General features: G+C 52.8%; 6 protein-coding genes across 6 annotated transcripts; 1 reads left to right on the top strand and 5 right to left on the bottom strand.

The window, feature by feature from the left end:
- Positions 1-70: 70 nt before the first annotated feature.
- On the bottom strand, positions 71-3,042 carry CkaCkLH20_02282 (spt3; the record flags this gene model as incomplete). Its single annotated transcript, XM_038885001.1, has 3 exons — positions 71-1,076; positions 2,061-2,893; positions 2,953-3,042. The coding sequence occupies 3 exons, from the start codon at positions 3,040-3,042 to the stop codon at positions 71-73; spliced, it is 1,929 nt and encodes a 642-aa protein (XP_038749789.1).
- Positions 3,043-4,035: 993 nt separating this feature from the next.
- CkaCkLH20_02281 (acetylcholinesterase precursor) lies at positions 4,036-5,896 on the bottom strand (the record flags this gene model as incomplete). The annotated part of the gene is made up of 5 exons (XM_038885000.1): positions 4,036-4,110; positions 4,165-5,108; positions 5,173-5,407; positions 5,468-5,630; positions 5,685-5,896. 5 exons carry the CDS (start codon positions 5,894-5,896, stop codon positions 4,036-4,038), a joined length of 1,629 nt encoding a protein of 542 aa, XP_038749788.1.
- Positions 5,897-7,427: 1,531 nt separating this feature from the next.
- Positions 7,428-8,668, top strand: CkaCkLH20_02280 (uncharacterized protein; the record flags this gene model as incomplete). The annotated part of the gene is made up of 7 exons (XM_038884999.1): positions 7,428-7,493; positions 7,553-7,769; positions 7,824-7,874; positions 7,924-7,947; positions 8,004-8,114; positions 8,168-8,266; positions 8,325-8,668. 7 exons carry the CDS (start codon positions 7,428-7,430, stop codon positions 8,666-8,668), a joined length of 912 nt encoding a protein of 303 aa, XP_038749787.1.
- Positions 8,669-9,105: 437 nt separating this feature from the next.
- On the bottom strand, positions 9,106-10,419 carry CkaCkLH20_02279 (arrestin domain-containing protein; the record flags this gene model as incomplete). Its single annotated transcript, XM_038884998.1, has 1 exon — positions 9,106-10,419. The coding sequence occupies one exon, from the start codon at positions 10,417-10,419 to the stop codon at positions 9,106-9,108; it is 1,314 nt and encodes a 437-aa protein (XP_038749786.1).
- Positions 10,420-11,086: 667 nt separating this feature from the next.
- Positions 11,087-13,092, bottom strand: CkaCkLH20_02278 (putative lignostilbene- -dioxygenase protein; the record flags this gene model as incomplete). The annotated part of the gene is made up of 5 exons (XM_038884997.1): positions 11,087-11,804; positions 11,874-11,983; positions 12,043-12,357; positions 12,606-12,873; positions 12,926-13,092. The coding sequence occupies 5 exons, from the start codon at positions 13,090-13,092 to the stop codon at positions 11,087-11,089; spliced, it is 1,578 nt and encodes a 525-aa protein (XP_038749785.1).
- Positions 13,093-15,635: 2,543 nt separating this feature from the next.
- On the bottom strand, positions 15,636-16,754 carry CkaCkLH20_02277 (gentisate -dioxygenase; the record flags this gene model as incomplete). Its single annotated transcript, XM_038884996.1, has 3 exons — positions 15,636-15,946; positions 16,002-16,436; positions 16,490-16,754. The coding sequence occupies 3 exons, from the start codon at positions 16,752-16,754 to the stop codon at positions 15,636-15,638; spliced, it is 1,011 nt and encodes a 336-aa protein (XP_038749784.1).
- Positions 16,755-17,878: the final 1,124 nt, after the last annotated feature.

The following is a 17,878-nucleotide window of genomic DNA, read 5'->3' as shown; positions in this document are numbered from 1 at the left end:
ACTGAAGGAAGGGCCGACTCGTCATTACCCCTTCCTCTACTACAATGAATCGCAGACAACCACACCACCACTACCAAGGGTACTCGTTGGCCGTCGCAAGGTGAACCTCGTGGTTCTCAGAAATGACCTTCTTGATGCGGTCGATAGGCGCCTTGGACATGGGCCCGTCCTGGTACATCAGGATGCCACCGTAGATCAAGCCGTCAATCTTGTTAGTGATCAAGCTCTTGATCATGTCGTAGTCGTTGTCGTAGTTGACCGCCGTCCACCCGAACACGCGGCCGTACAGGTTCGACGCCTTGGCCTTCTTCAACTGGTCCAGGATCGTCTGCGGCTTCAGCGTCCACGCGAAGAGCCCGCGGGACATGACGCGCTGGGACACGGGCGTGTGGTTCTTGTCGCCGTACTTGCGGAACAGCGCCGCGACGCCGTCCGCGTCGCCGTCGATGTCGATCGCCTCGCCCGCGTGCAGCGCCCCGCGCGAGACGAGCTTGTCGTACGCGCCCTTGTTGATGTCGCTGTCGCTGTTGGTCCCGTACACGACGTGGATGCCGGCCGGGAGCAGGTACTGCCGCGCCATGTCCTGCAGGTAGTGGACGGAGCACTTGTACCACTTCTTGTCGGCCGGGTCGCACGAGTTGGGGTTCTTGATGTCGAGCCAGACGAAGATGAGGTTGGCGCCGCCCTGGCGCTTGGCGGCGAGGTACTTGAACATCACCTCCGCCATGTCGCCGTAGCTCGTCGCCGTGCCGTCGTGGTCCGCCCACCAGTTGGGCGAGTTCTTGCCCGTCCACCACGCCGTGAAGTCCATCTCGATGGCGTTGGCCCCGTGCTTGAGGGCCGCGTCGATGCCGGCCGTCACGATGACCCGGTGGGCGATGGCGTAGAAGGGGCGGCTGGCGCCGTTGCGCTCTGCGAGTTCCGTGCGCGTGTCCCGGACGGCGACCTCGGTCTTCGGGATGGAGGCGGCCGTCGAGATGGTGCTCAGGCCGAGGAGGGCCAGGCCGATGGTCTTGAAAGACTGAGAAAGCATGTTGAGTGTTGAGTGGTTGGGTGCTGGATGGTGCTGTTGTAAGCTGGAGATGGTGAGTGAGTTGGGAAGACAAGATCTCGTTAACTGGAAATTCATGAGGTTAAAATACTCAAAGTTGACATCGTGAATCCCCTCTCATAATCCTAATCCGGACCATCTAGACCGTCTTTCTCGTTGGCAGTATGGATAAGCATCTCTGTGGCTTTGGAGGCTTCCGATCAACTAAGCTTGTTTTCTTAGTGCAATGGAGGAAGCTGAGATCTCTCACAAAGACTTCGAATTCCCCGGATTACGCTAGTGAACGTGCGGGGTCTAGAATTACCGGAGAGGAAAATTCCAAGGCGCAGTGGTAGCTGGGGCTGAGGCTTCCAGGCTAGGTCGAGAACAGCTTCAATCTGTGGCGATCAAAGATGTCCCGGGGCTGTGGTTTCAAAACTGTTTCTTGGCATTGTTCAGCTTGGCATCGCGACAAACAGACATGGCTAACGGGCTGTGCCGTTCTCGTCGTGATTTTGGAGTAGACAACGGCAGCTTATGTGCCTGATATGGCCTCCCTCGGTTCTAGAAAGGCTGGAAGCTCTCACAGCCAGAAGATGGCTGGAATGTGGAAGTAACACAGGTCTCGTCCAGGTCTCGGTATATGCCGACAAGATCCATAACTGAGCAGAACCAGCGCGGTTGTTATTCTTTAGATTTCGGCGAACAACGAAAACAGGAAGGATCGCATCTCCATGAAAAAGTGTAAGTGAAGCGTGGCTTGATGTTATGAACCTTTTGCATACACTTAGTTCAGTCATCGTAGTAGACGAAGGCAGGTTTTCAGCTTGACGACCAAAGACTTCGAGTGAGACCAGAGAAGATTAAGTCTATGTTGCCAATAGCAGCATTGTCATGGCAAAGACGCATATGTCTGCTATCCGAAAACATCTGGACCGCAGTTCTGCCAAGCATCTCCAACTCTGGAAGGTTGAAGCCATCATGCTCCTTCCATTCATCAGTCAAAGCTATCAGCCTTATTAGCGCGTACCTCTTGACGAGAAGACAGCCAACAACACCCACCAGCTTCAGCTCCGACGACCATGGGGTTTTCGTCCCATTCAACAACGCCCTATTCTTCTTAGGCCGCCCTTGCAGCTGCTGAAAAGCAATCCTCACATGCTTCACATCAACCGGCCTCCTCACCCCCTCAGGCTCGGCAAACAGACCCCCGTGCCCATTCTCCACCGTCTCTTTCCCAGACCCCTCGACCAGCGCCAGCTCCCGCATCTGCACCTTCAAGGCCCCCGCCGTCAGGTTCTGCACCATCTCCGAGGTCAAGAAGCCCAAGATGTCCATCACGTCGTCGTTCGGCCTGTTCTCCGCGACGACACCCAGCCCGCACCACTCCCGGAACCTCTTCGCCTTGCGGTAGGTCAGCGAGGCGTGCCGGTACTCGGACCAGGTCGCGTACTCGGCGACGCTCATGTCCCTCGTCCTCTCGTCGTTGCGGCGCAGCTTCTCCAGCGCGGCCTCGCTGCTGACGACGTCGGCCATGTCCTCCTGCGTCTCGGGCACCTGCTCGGAGAAGTAGGACGAGACGTCCCAGGGCAGAGTGATGGTGGGGAACCTGGCCTTGACGGCGGCGGCGGCGGGTGCGTCGTAGGCTGGGCCGCCGCCGCCGCCCTCTTCCATGTCTGCGTCGTCGAGGAGGCCGCCTTCCTTGTCGTCCGAGTCCTTGACCGTCTTGCGGATCGCCTTCCAGGTGAGGAAGATGCGGAGGCGTTCGACGCGGGCGATGTCGTGGCGGAACTGGAAGATGAGGTCGTTGTTAGAGAAGACGCGGGAGCCGCGGCGGCTAGCCAGGTCGTTTGCCGTCTTCAACTACGCCATGGGCTTGTTACATAGGGGGTAAGGAGGGAGGGTGAGCTTGGAGGAAGTACCATGTGAACGACTTGGTCGCGGATGATGTCCTCGATGACCTTGAGGGTCTCAACTGAAACATCTTGTGTCTCTCCTGCGATGTACATCATCTGGAAGGTCCGCGGTTGTAAGCAGATGAGACCTGCAAGTATCCTTTGCTATGTGATTCCGTCCAGGCGTGTGAAGAGAGAGCAAGAGACTTCCACGTTCGTGGGTGAAAGAAGAAACGGACTAATAAGTAGTAAACGGGATGACCAACCTGCTGAATCTCTTGCTTGAACTTAGGCTCCATAATGTAGCATAAAAACACTAGATGATGACGGATATGCTGTTGCTGTAAGTCGCCAAGGTCAAGGAGCAGGCAGCATGTATCGTTGCCATGAATCACAAGTTAAAAGTCCCGCAAGCGCAAAACACAAAGAACAGTAAGAGCCAAGCTCTTCGTGGGAATAGTGATAATGCATTTCGTGTGTTGATGGCGTAGCAAAATCCATCTGCTGCGTTTTATAGAAGTCATATCTGCGTATAAGTGCGAGAATGCCACTTGGCACGGTGCTTGAGCAGACAGCTGTATGCTGGTGAGAAAGTGAGAGTTGGGGAGGAAATTTGGGGTCAAAAAGGCGCGGGGACGGTCGAACTTCGAACAAAACGTTCGGCAGAAATCCGGGTCAGCTACCCATGTTCCCCTTACCCATGAGTTCCGGCGATTGATTGGCTTCTTCTGACTTCTTGTCCCCATTGATGTTGGCTGGCACAGTGCTCACTCGTTGGTGCGATGCTTCAATTCATGTATGGATCCGTATAGAAATTCCGAAGGACCTGAACACTGCCGAACGCACAGCTTACTAGGATCAAGTACTTGGTTCTGATTTATCATGATTAAACCCAATTGATCAAAACAACGTAAGCGTGCTGGCCGGAGATTTCTGCCAGACCAATAGATCAGTTTTGAAGCTACGAAAACAGTGATCAAGAAGTCACTTCACACGCGAGTAGATCATAGTTGAAAGAAAGTTGTATTTCCACACTTCACTTGCAAGATAACTTGGTATTGGTTTTTTCAACCCCAGCCATCGCGAAAATTACATGACCTGTCTATCCACTTATTGAAGCAACTTCTTCACCAAATCCGCAACAGACTGAATCACGGGATATTTAGGGTAAGCAGGCTTGTAAACCTGTCGACATGTTAGCGTGTGATGCAGCAAAGTCTGAGGACTGAATTGACTTACAGCTTGGCAGCGAGCATTGAACTCATCCGTGGAGGCCTTGATCAAAGACAGCTCGTCGCCGGGAACTCCCAGCTTCACTAGGGGACCGGACTCGGGGGCAACCTTGTCCCATCCGGGCCCGGCCGCGGGGTCCTTGATCCACTCGACAAACCACTGGTGGATGGAGTCAGCGAGCGCTTGCTGCTCTTCGGTCACGCCCGAAAGCGCAGAGAAGCACTCGTTGCCGCCGTGGAAGAAGGGAACCTCGGTGCCGTGCGTGGGCGCCGTGTTGGGAGGGCCGACGACGTTGTCGTAGGCGCCGAAGAAGCGGTAGACCCAGGTATCCTGGGCAGCGCTGCGGAGGTCTTGGAGGTAGTCGACGGCGCAGTTGAAGCGGGCATCGCCATACTGGGCACCGCTGCGCAGAGACTCGGTCTCGAAGTCGGAGGCGTTGTAGGCCTCGATCAGGACGGAGTCCTCGATGTGGGCGCTGTCGGCGTCGAAGGTGTTGATCCAAGAGCTGAAGTTGGTGTTCTCGGCGCCGTAGACGATGCTGAAGATGGTGCCCTCGCCGTTTGAGGTGCCGGTCAGGAGGGGGACGTGGGAGGCGTACTTGCCGGCGGCGAAGCGGGAGGCGTAGTCGGAGTGGCGCGTGAGGTTGTCGATGATGGGAGTGAACCAGGTGTTGAAGGTCGAGTTGAAGTTGGCGGTCTGGAACGCGTAGAGGTCGACCTTGCGCAGGCAGTCGAGCTGGCCGTCGCCGCCAGCAGGGCATCCGACCTCGGTGGCGACGGCATCAAGGGCCTCGTTGATGGGTGCGTAGCCGGGGCCGGAGACGGCGTTGGCGCTCATCTGCACGGCGCCCTTGAGCCAAGTGTCCGGGTGGTTCCAGAGGTAGTGGTCGACCTGGACGGAACCCGAGGAATGACCACCGAAGACGATGTGGTCAGGGTTTCCTCCGAATGCTTAGTGTGATGTTAGCTTCACGTCACCTTGATCGACACTAAAATGAGATCTCAGATTTCTTACCCCGGATGTTCTCGTGGATCCAATCAAGGGCCTTCTCGACGTCCAGGATGCTGAAGTTCTGGGACTCTTCAGGATTGGCATCCTTCAACTCCGCAGAGTGCGGGGAGGCGAAGATGCTCTCGCGGGTGTTGAAGTTGACGTAGACGACTCCATTGCGAGCAAAGTTGTTGCCTTGCAGTTGAGGGTTGCTGTTGGATCCCGTGACCATAGCACCGCCGTACATGTATACAAAGACCTGGCGGTGAGATCGATTAGATCAGATCTCCAATAGTTATACGTCATAGTCAGTACTCACAGGCAGATCCTCTCCGGTCGAAGGAGACCAGATGTTGAGGTTCAGACAGTCCTCCCCCTGTTGGCTGAAGGTCGTCCCGGAGATGGCCTGAGGACATGTCGGCCCGTAGGAAGTCGCGTCAAATGTTGAGCTCGACGTCGGGACATCCTGAGGTGCCCGCCACCTTCCGAAGAGTTAGTCAAACTCTATTGAAAAAAACCTGCAGCGATCGACAAACCTGTTCTCTCCACCCGTCGTCGCGGCAAAGGGAATACCGAGGAAGACGGAGTTGTGAGATTCATCGCGGAAACCCGTGATTCTTCCTTGAGGAAGAACGACGCTTGTGGGCCTCGTGATGTTAGTGCATGCACCGGTCACCGCGAGAGGCAAGACGGCGGACACGGCCAGGACCAGGTTGGCACCGGTGGTGAAGACGTTGACAAGTCCCATGATGCACTGTTGATGCCGATCGGTGAGGTTGTGGAAAGGAGTGAAGGGCAGCTACCAGTCCAAGCTGCCGAGGGCGTTCATGGCTGATTCATATCAACAAAGACCGACACTCCTTTTTGCTCAGAATGAGATGAGATCCCCATCGAGCGCAGATGTGGGCAGACAGATGGCGATGGTTCGTCGGGGTGGAGAGGGAGCCACAGAACACCAGGGGTACGCATCCATGTCAACTCCGCCCATAGAGGGGAATCCTTAACTTCTCTTGGCTTCTTTTCGCGCTATCGAGAACGAAAGGGTGCATTCTCCGGAAATCTCATTTAATGTTGAGCTGGGCGGTCTCATCAACCGCGTGCAACCACAGCTTGCGTCGGAGCAGAACCCACGCTCCTCGGCCCTGTCCGGCTCCACTGCCGGAGGTCTCGGCCTTGTCCCCGGCGCCACGAGGTCTACGAGGTTGAAGAAATCGCCAGATCCTGATTCCCATCTGCAAGGCACTTTATCGACCTTGCCGGCTCCCACGTTGCAGAAATGCAGGCTCAGCCACCCCGGGGCAGTCTCAACCAGCCCTAGCAGCGTCCTTGGCAAAGAGACTCTCCACACGGAGGGGGACTTTGGGAATCAATAATGCCGCGACGCAGGCCGATTCCCTGCCGGTTCCCTGTCGCGTCCCCTGCCCCGGCGTCGGAAGATGCGGGACCGGCCAACGACTGCCTACACTACTGTTGGCACTAACACTGAACATCACGAGAATCCTGATAAAGTCACTCCACGTACTCGGCCATCATTGGGTCCGGACGACTAGCACCGCTGGGTCTAGCTGTTGCGAATTCCGGACCCGAATGCCAGTCCTAACCAAAGAGGCCAAGATGCTCGCGACTGTTGCCGTTCCCGAAGAACAGGGCCGGAGCTACCCCCAACTACCGCCAGATGCTCGGAGAAGACGTGACCACATGCAGTGTTTTCCACGAGGTGACGAGACTAAAACTCCTGGACTAGCGGTGCAGTGTGCCACATCCCTACATAATTGACATCTGCAGTTCTGCATGCAATGCACGAACCCTGCCTTCTCGAACCATCGCTAGACTGGATTGAAAACAAGTCTAATACACTAGGGGTATCCAGCTCAAAGTCGCGTGGCCCGGCTGTCTGGTCGCAGATCGACCAAGCAATTTGATAAGACCTGAGGGGGATCCACAGCCTCTTCCTCTTGTGTCTCGCCATGTGCAAAGAAGACACCGCTTGTTCAGTCTAACTCGTCTCGATGGCGGCGGAAGGTCTCGGCCAAGTTGTAAGTGTTGTGTCTCAACTGACCTCCAGGGCTCGGCGAGACGGCGAGGTCCGGCGAGCCGTTCGTTGATGGTGCTGACTGCCCTTCTAGGTTTCGTGGTACATATGTACCGTCGCTGCGGTCATCTTCTTGGTGTTGAGGCTGTGGATCCGCATCCGCAGGTTCAAGTCTTTGGGAATCGAAGATGGCCTCCTCATACTGTCAGCATGTTGTCTCACTGGGGACTTGATCATCCAGCAACACATGTGGAATCTGGGCATGGCCGAGATTCCCAAGGCTAGCAGAGAAGAGTTTGTTCAAATTATGCAGGTGAGTCTTTCTATGACAGTGATACCTCACAGGCCCAACTGACGAGACCCGATACATAGATGATTGTGCCTGGGTCGATCCTCTACGTGACGTCCCTTTGGGCCATCAAAGTCGCACTCGTACTTTTCTACAAGAAGATTGCCGCACCGGCATCGAAGCTGCAGATTGTCTACAACGTCGCGATCGGGCTCTTGCTGGCTTCCTGGGCGACGATCTTCTTCCACATCATCTTCCAATGCTACCCCCACGACAAGAGATGGTCTCAAGATCCAAGTTGTGAGTCAACGAGTGCATGATACATTCGAGTGCCATTGCGCTAACACCATCAAGACCAGTGCGATCCCCGGGATGGCGAGATCAACTACTGGTTGACTATTCTCCGTAAGAATATCCTCACTTAACAACACTTGCGCTTGGCTAACAATCGCAGTCAACATTGGATCTGACGTCGTCAGTAAGTTGAATGAATCACCCTGAACGTTGCTGTGTTTCTTTATTTCTAACACACAGAAGCCATCAGCTTGCCCATTGCGATGGTCCTCAAGCTCCAGATGAGGATGAAGCAAAAGCTCGGCGTTGCCGCGATCTTCGCACTCGGATTCTTCGTCATCGTTGCGAGCAGTATGTCCTTCCATTGCACATGATCGAAACGTCAAAGATACTAACAGCGACAGTCATCCGAGCCTACTACTCGAAGCGCAACGAGACGATGCTGACGTGCACTGTTTCGATGATCGAGACCGCTGTCGCAATCATCGCCGCATCCCTCCCAGGTTCGTGTACTCCAGTTCCTCACACCTCGTATCATCGTACTGACGACATGTTTCGCAGCGCTTCGGACGCTCCTCCTCGGTCATACTTCCAAGGTCGGAACCAACTCGAACTACGGACACTACGAACTCTCATCAGCCGGCATCGACCGTACCCGCAGAACGCAGCAAAGCCGAATCACCACCACGGTGGTAGGCGGAACGCGCAACCGGGATAACGACTCGGATGAAGAGTTGTTCAAGGAGAGCGGCGGCCGGTTGAGTGGCTCCGGACGAGGCCATCTGACGCCGACGGAAGATAATCCAGGGGTGATATCTGTGAGCACCACGTTCCAGATGCATCGCGCGGTGAATGATGATGGCGATGATCCCGTCTCCAAGGAAAGACTCAATCAGTATCCTTAAAACTGATCAGTCACCTGCCCATATCAATCACATGACTCCGGATTCACGAATATTATGTACTTAATTCTTTCGTCAGCGATAGTTCCGAATACCCCCTGCGGCTCTGCTGCATTCAGTCAAATCTTAATCAGTTCAACACTCGCGTTCTTTACCTTACCCTTCTTGTGATTCAGGCTATCCCTGCATCCCGTTTTGCTTGATGCGCCAACCAGCTTGCTTGTGCTGAGCTTCACGAACATAATCATGCCAGATGACTTGAAAGAGAGAATCAACTTTGAGTCAAACTAGTCGAGGGTTTCAAGAAACAAATGAGTGAAGGAAAACAAGACAAGAACAAGCAGAACCCATTGCGTAATATCATAATTCGTTATACCGTACACCAATATCCCATCGGAAGACAATAAACAAGACCTCAAATTCGACCTCCCTGACAACAACTAGCCCCAAGCCATTGCTGCATGGAAGTTTGGCAGCTCATCGCCCACTGACTTCGGCGTTTGGTTCTCAATGGCTTCAGTCGCCACCTGTAGCGGCACCGAGAGGGTCGTCTTCGCGCCCGCAATGCCCACGGACAGATGCAGGACATATGTCCGAGCAAGGAAGCAATTGTGAAAGGTTGGAAGAAACATCTTGTGAGCGGTGGGTAGATGGATTGGAACGCCAATAGCAGCAGTCCATGCGGATGAATCCCTCCCGGTTGTGTTGCTCTCTTGATGCCATGCGATGTCTTGGAGCTGTGTAGGCGGGAGCTTGACGGATGCGACGTACTTCAGCTCATGTCGCGTTCCACTAGAGTCTCTTGCCTCGCCAAGCTCAGGCAATGTCTTCATAGGAGTACCGCTGAACCATGTGATGGTCTCGAGTTTGACCTGAGTAACGTTGACTTCTGGAGGAGAAGAAAATGATGACGCAGACTTGTAGTGAAGATGCAACATGACAGTGGCAGGCGAGTCGGCGAAGGCTTGTCCCTGTGTGCTCAGATGGACAGCTCCAGGCTGTGCCGTGGTTAGTGTGACTTGGTCTTTCTGCGTCGATAGGAGGCTCTTGCGGATGAACCTAGTCTTGCTGAGAGAGTATCGTGTGTCTTGCTCGGTGATTCCTAGTGGAGGATCCTCGGAAAACTCGGGCATGACCCTGATCGGCTGGCTGGCCTCGATTGTTTGGCCGAGCTCCGATGTGTTTCTCTTAAGTAGACGAGCCACGACGTTATACTCGACTCTGGCCATAACAGGAGACATGTCATCTCTCTCCCATTGTCCCATCGTTGGAGGCAATCGCATGTGGAGTTCTTGGATGTGCCCCGACTCTGAGAGCTTGTCGCAGGCGTCTTTGGACAGCGCGTAGGGCAATGTGAAGTGAAATGGGATCTGATAGGTCTTCCCGGCCCTGAAGATTCGATCCGATGGGTAAAGTTCTTCGTTGATTGGCATGTCCAACGTCAGAAAATCGTTGTCTATGATCCTCGGCACGGGCAGCATGTCGATTCGGGCATGATAGGTGCCAATGAGGGCGATCTGAACGCAGCGGAAGCTGATATCTCTCTCTGGACAAACGGAAACGTTCCCCGAGATTGTGGATCGAGTTGTGTAGACTTTGGATGTGTAGTGGTGGTTGATGTTGATGTTGAAACCCATCTTGGGTACACCTGGCCACGAGTCGTGACCAAAGATTGGTAGGAAGAGGGATGAGATAGGGTGAGCACACCTGAATGTGTCTGCAGATGATGGAAGCCGTGCGGTCTTCTCTGACATTTTCAATGATATGAGGAGGCGATGATGGATCTGGAGTTGAGATGAATATGGAAGAAGCCCGGAGCGTGGAGGAGATGGGTGACAGCCTACTTTAAATACACCAAAACACCCCTTTCAAAGCCGGAAGTGTGTCGAAAGAATCAAGTAATGACTCAAATGATTGGGCTAACGAGAGTTTTGAAATCATTCGGTGCGCGGGCGGCATGGGAACTTTTTCATTGCATCTCGGCTATACTCAACGTACACGGAAGACGATGGAGCTCCGGGCGCGACTCGAGACCTCCGGGCCCCACTCTCTCGGGACCGCTTCCCGTACACGGTCGGGCCCCACTTCCGGTTGACTTTGGCGTCGCAAGTACGCCCTTGTCAGGATGCCCTGACCCCCGCACCAGCTGACATTAGCGAAAGAAAACGTAATTCGAAATCAAATAATCTTGGAAGATGGCGGTCTCGCTCTTTCAAATCCTCACGTGTGTCGCGGAGTCTCGTTTCCCCGGATTATCTGTGTGGCTGCAATCGAGCCACACTGCGCGATTCATGGAGAAGTGGTGTTCAAGTCAGAGTAATTTGAAGTGAAATAAACCCATTGCGGAGGTCTCTAATCAGCTAAAGATGTAGTATTCACAAGAAAAACAAACCCTATTATCAAGAAGAACCAACACGTTTCCTACACACCAAAGTCGCCTTCGATGAATGACCCATGAGGGCCAAGCCCATACACTTGCGGCATGTCCGCCCTCGCAACCTCTTCAAAGGTCTTGCCGTCGAGGGCCACGAGGATGCTGTGACTTCCCTCTCGGTTGATGACAATCGTCAAGACCACACCGTCATCCTCATCCCCCGCGTCCGACCTCTGGACGAACACGGGTTCGCAAGGACAACTCTCACCATTCTCAGGTTGCCATCGCTTAAACGTCCCAGTCTTCCAGTCGGATTTGGCCAAGCTATTGAACATCGCCGCTTGGACAATCTTCAGCCCATTCCCAAGTCGACCGATGGGCACTGACGTTCCCGGAGAGGGCCCGCCATTGCCGGCGGTGCAGTAAACATAGCGATATGCAGGATCCATGGAAGCGCTTTTACCAATCCGGGGAAGCTCACAAGGCATTCCCGGAATTGACGCTGCGACTGTCACACGACCAATCTTGGAGAGATCAGCGTGGTCTACAGCGGCCATCTCGTAGCGGATGAGCGTCCCGTTCTGGAACGGACGTGCTGGGTCGACGATGTTGCTCAGGCTGTATTCGCTATACGGCGGATAGTCCCCTCCATAGCTGCAGAGATCCACGTGAATGTTCACGGCGCCGGTGCTAGAGTCGACGTAATCGTAGGCGTTGACAGAGTGAAAGAACATGAACCCATCTTTTTGGGCGTAGGTTGCGATACTTAGACGTTGTTAGTCACAACGTACAGGAAGACTCTCAACGTATGCATAAGAGCGCTATATAGCTTACTGTTGGCCATCACTCTTGTTCAGAACGAAGAACTGTGTTGGAGTCCCTTCCTCGAACAGAAGCATGTCCACCAACGGTTTCGTAGTATCACTGACGTCCATATGGACGGGCTAAGATCATTGGTTAGTATACAAACCGGTCGGACATCATCGTGAAACAAAGAACTCACATTTCTGATAAAGATGACGTATTTATCAGTCATCGCAAGGGAATGTATGTAACATGGCTCGCATGGAAGTGGTGTCTTCCAGACGAGAGAGGCTGGATTTGCTGCAATGTTCAAAGCAAATACTGACATAACACCCGTAGCCGGGTCTATCAGGTAGTTGAAAGTTAGACCGCGCTTACGATCCTTCGGTGGATGAGAACAGATGCCAAAACCAGAGAGTTGAGGGTCGATTTGAGCGTAGGTTAACATTCTTTTCGGCTCGAGTGTGCGTGCATCGCACACTTGAAGCAAATTGAAGTCCGTTTGAACCAGGACCTACAGTAAGGTTAGAGTAGGTTATTAGTTTGAAGAACATGAAATACTTCAACATGCCTCTTCAGTTGCTGGATTTGCCGCTGCTGGTCCTTTAGAGAGGGGGTTGTCATCCGATGAAAGATGCATTCCACGCCGAGGGACTACGTTGACACTGATATCATCGGGTCCTATGTGTCCTTGGGGAAGATATAAGGATTGCTTGGTAAATATTTAGTGAGTGGCCGCAGCATCAAGTATTCGTCACGTACCTGAGCACCAAGAAGTGCAGAGCAGGGATCTTGGGCGTATTTTAGGGGCGTGTTTGGGTTCAGGCCGAAGACACTCGCAGAAAGATAGCCATCCTTCTTTGCCCTCCTCACAACGCCTTCGGAAGTGTATCGGCTTGTGTAGAAAACGAGTCCGTCCTGCATCCGGAATTTGTGTAGCATAGCCAGTCCGTCGAAAAAGTGCTGAATCACTGCCTTGGGCTTCGATCCGTCTTCAGAAAGGGGAATCGTCCACCGCCCCGGGCCAACTCTGAGATGACGATCAGCAAAGATGACAACAGAGAAGTATTTAGGCAACGTACCTTACGAAGGTACCTTTGAGCCATGAGGGCCACAATCCTGAAGTCTTGCACTCCGTCTCTTGGGGCGTCTCCGGGACGTCACGAAAGTATGGCGGTAGGTATTTCAGATCTTCCTCTGGAAGAAAGTACTGGTTGAACCCTACGCTGAGTTTCTGAGATGCGGTCATTGTTTACGGTTTGTGGGGAGAAGGCTTTGTAGATGTAAGGCTTCGAGTATGATTGGCAGGTTACAGGGAGACTCGCAATCAACTGCAAACAAACTCGTCGACCTTTGATGAAGATGGAACTACGTTGCAATGAACTCCTCCGGTCTTAAGACACAGCAACCGGTTGTATAAAGGGTCAAAACGCTGTGATGGTCTGCATAACGACCCCACGTCTCCGCAGTTCCCCAAGCCCCGAGCCCGATGACGAGCTGCCGGTTTGATGTGTGGGCACGGGCCGGCGCGGATGCGGGGTGACATCCGGGTTTTGGTATTTCTCCCCGACCACTACCCCAGATTTTATCTCCCCGAGTGACAGGGAAGGATACCCCAATGACTTGTGTCCCATTGCAAACTGCACGTTGAACAAGATGTCCGACTATGTTGAAATATTACAGCTCGATGATGTCGGTCGTGAGCTCAGAGATCATGAACCAACTGTTTTGTTTTTGAAGTTTGAGTAACTTATTTCTGGAAAGCCACTCTGAGATTTTGTTCATTGCATTCAACTAGAAACATCACCTTACAATGAGTTCTTCTGTGATGGTTTGTGATTCCCAAATAGACTGACTGCTCTTTAAGCTGAAACTGACTCGAACCCATCCATAGGACTGGCCATTGTCGTGGAGGATCTGGATCCTCCTGAATGTCAGCTTCTACAACCTACTTGGAAACGCGTTCGCTGCGGGAGCGCCTCCTCTGTTCTCTCTCATTATCAAAGAGCTTCATTGCACTTCAACAGAAGCATCGCAACTTTCGACATATGTTCTCCTTACCCTTGGTCTGTCGGTACGTGTCGAAGCTCTGCTATGATTCAAGACAGGAGCTTACAGTAATGGCAGAACCTGTTCGCTTTGCCAGCAGCCTCACTCATCGGAAAACGATACACGATCTTGATATCCCTTGTCTTCTTCCTCGCCTTCTGTTTGTGGGGCGCGGAAGCTTCGACATTCAACTCTCTTCGAACCTCGAGGATTCTTGGCGGACTGGCGGGTGGTCTCGTTGAGGCCCTGGGTCCCAGCATTGTTGCGGAAACCTTCCCAGAAAACCAACTTGCGAGTGCCATGGTTGTTTATGTTGGCCTCCTGGCAGCGGGCTCGAGTCTCGGACCCATCGTGGCCGGACTTGTGGCTGATGGTGTGGGTGATTGGAGGTGGTACTTCCGCATTCTATCAGTCCTCATCTTCATCACACTTCTGGGCTCTCTCATGATGCTTCCGGAGACACGACTCGACGCGATCCAAACGGAGAGTGAGCCCACAGAAAACGAAGACAACCTAAAACGGTCCGATTCCACCTCAAAGTGTACAGAGATTGAAGAAAATGGCCACCGAACCAGGTCAAAGTCCTCAATCAGCGAACAGTGGCGGCTGAGATCATTTTCCGGTGCTTACGTCGATATGAACTGGAGTCTTGGTGTTTCCAGTCTGTATCAGCCAGTCCAGCTCCTCGTCGCACCGCAAGTTCTCATAACGACACTCATATTCGGCTTGACGATCGGCTGGACCGTTCTCGTCTCGGTCGTGGTCGCAGTTGTTTACGCTCAGCCGCCAATGTTGTGGACTGCCCGACCTGTCGGCCTGCTAAGCATCGGTCCGTTGCTGGGTTTGGTGCTTGGATTGCCTATCGGTGGGGCTTTAGCGGACTTTCTCTACACGTCCGCAATCAAACGCAATGAAGGCAAACATGACCCTGCGTCCAGATTACCTGCCGTGGTAGTTGGTGGTCTGGTCAGCCCTGCTGGGTGTTTGCTCATCGGATATGGCTTGCAATCTCCTGAGCAGTGGATTCAAGTCAGTGTTGGCTGGGGCATGTTGTCAACGGGCTTGACATGCTCGGCGAATGTGCTGCTGACATACGCCGTGGACACTTTGCCCTGCCGAGCCAGTCAGATTGGGGTTTTGGTGAATTTGATCAAAAATTGCGTCGGTTTCGGTGTCTCTTACGCTGCGATTAGCTGGATGGAACAGATGGGCCCCATTAAGCAATTTGGCATCATGGCCGGCATCCTCTGGGCCCTCTACTTACTTGTCATCCCTTGTACTTCCTCAGCGGTAAGATAATCAGAGGAACATCCGGCTTGGCGTAAGGAATTTGGTTTGATTGGGATGTATTATGGCCAAGGGAACTGGCAGCAAACTTGCGATTCAGTTTGACTGCGTTCAAATCAACCAGTATGTTATTGCTCTGAAAGGCTGTTGAATAGTTTAGAAACGATACATTTCATTCAACATCAAAATCAAAATCATCAAGTGCAGATCAAATTCACAACAGCATAATATACGGGGAAAGCAGAACTACATAGATCTACCCGTCAATTTCATCGCGAAATACGAAAGATAAGCGGCAGCTAAACATATTCAGGATATTAAGTAACTCAGATTGTAGGATGCCGTACTATCATGGACGGTCTAGATTTCCAATGTGTAATTGTTTATATTTTCGCTCAGCACTGTATCTTACGCAGGGAACTGAAGCCTCATGATATGCTTCATGAGTAACTAAGCTTAGTTGGACACCAGACTTTCCACGTCCATATCAGCCGATCGATAGAATCCAAGACTTTTCAGCATGGGCGAGTCATCGAAACGATAGAGGTAGGCTGGCTCTGACAGCGTCTCATCGGCAAAATGCTCGTAAGAGTACCATGATGGGACGCAGAAAGTGTCTCCCTTCTTCCAGTTGAAGATTTGATCGCCAATGCGGCTTCGGCCAGTGCCCTCCACAACGTGATAAACTGAAGATGCCGTTTCCTGAACGACCGGCGACTTGGCACCCGGATTTATGCGGGCGGCCTTCCCACCAAGGATTCTGCTCACTGACGTGAGTTAGTTAGATTTCTGTTCTTCCCAAGGTCCCTGAGAGTTGTTTACCTTCAGAGCCATCCGCGTGAAGGTATCTTTCCATGACATAGTCACCGCTCTGGGAATCCAAGGCTGCCTTCATCCGGCTCCACGGAAAGACAATGGGTGACTGAGATGTGTCGACGTTCTCGGCTGGGTAACGAGGCTCCTTGAAATGTTCAACGAAATGAACAGGGAAATGAGTGAAGTTTGGTAAGTCGAGGCCATCCAGCCAGATCATCGGCCCAGAACCGTCTTTGCCGTGGTCATGCCAGTTCCAGGTTGGAGTCAAAATGACGTCCCCACGACTCATCTGGATGCGCCGACCATGAACAGCAGTGAAACCGCCTTGGCCTTCGATAATGAAGCGCATGGCAAACGCTGTGTGCCGATGAGCCTTTGCCGTTTCATTGGGCATGACCAGCTGCAATCCGGCGTAGATGGTATCGGTTGTGAAAGGGGCATCTGATGTTGGGTCAGGTCAGGTCAGGTCAGCGATGAATTCACGCTTGTCGTACCTCTAGCCGGGTTGACGAGCATCAATACCCTCCGCTCAGCTTGGTGTTCGTTCACGAGCTGTCCAGCTTGCAGAAGGGTCGGTCGGATGTCCGAATATTTCCAAAGAAAAGGCGTGCATTTAGGATTGGGTAAAGGAGGATTCAACCTGGACATCTGAAGCCATAGTGGTTTGGTATGGTTGGCTTCCGCGGCTTGGAGCATTCGAGAAGTCTCATCCTCCACCGCTCCGGTGAAGGTGTTGGTCGCAACAATTGTGGAAGACATGTTGTAGCTTGACACTGTGATTTGCTTCTTGATAAGAGTATGCCTTGAAGATAACCAGGATTCACGTAGTATATCACCGGAAATTCAGAGAATTCAACATACACATGGTGCTTCATATTTACGCCCCCTCAAGTTCTGTATTGAATGCATAACACTGAGATGGCGATCATCTGAGCTTTCTGCTAATGACAGGGGACACCAGGGCGAAATGTTCGTCAACTCGGGGACTTAGGCCTAACTCCGGGCTTTAACGTTCGCGGGTTTCGTAGCTCCGGCGCCTAAAAATACGCTACGCGTGTCAAGACACCTCATTCACAGTGGCTTTGCCGTACATTAACTTCTTTCAACTCCTAACTCCCCGCCGACAACTTCTCACGATCCTGGGGATATCGATTTCTTCCTGTCTAAATCCCCGCCTTCATCGCACTTGCTGCTCTACAGTGCTCCAGATCCCGCAAGCTGGACCGGCAGGAAGACAGTCCCGATGGAGAACAGCACTCCTCCAGCATCAACAACCCGGAAGCGGAAGCGTATTCCGATCGCCTGCAGCGCTTGTCGGGGCCGCAAATCACGAGTGAGTTGACTCCCATTGGGTCACCCGCCCTGGTCTCTGCTACCAAGCGAGAAAAGCTCTTGCTAAGGTAGTGCTCTTGCAGTGCGCTGGGACTGACCGGAGATTGTGCTGTAGTGTGATGGTGCGAGACCTTCATGTTCAGCTTGCGTTGAACAGGCCATTGACTGCGTCTACGCGGTGAACTCGGGAGCGAGCAATGCTTTAGTGCCCAAGCAGTATGCAAATTTTCTTGGTCCATTGATAGATAAGACCTCAATCTGACTCCTAGTTCAGATACCTCGAACAGGTGGAAAGCCGATTAGCAGATGTTGAAGAAGAGATATGCCGACTGAAGCGACTGATCCCCAGTACTAGTCTCAACAGCAAGCAACATGTGATCTACCCACGAAGTATCTCATCTCAACGAGAGCACCTTTCAGAAAGTCCTTGCGCAGAAAGTTCACTTCGTGTTGAAGAAGGAAGCGTGCCCGGCGTGTCACCAGACGCGACGGATGGCGTTGGCACTATCGAATTCGGCAATGAAGAGACATGGACCTACTTCGGTATGTCA

Source organism: Colletotrichum karsti (assembly GCF_011947395.1).
Source record: "Colletotrichum karsti strain CkLH20 chromosome Unknown Scaffold5, whole genome shotgun sequence".
Classification (NCBI taxonomy): domain Eukaryota; kingdom Fungi; phylum Ascomycota; class Sordariomycetes; order Glomerellales; family Glomerellaceae; genus Colletotrichum; species Colletotrichum karsti.
Note: the sequence above shows the minus strand (reverse complement) of the source record. Positions and strands in the feature narration are given on the sequence as shown.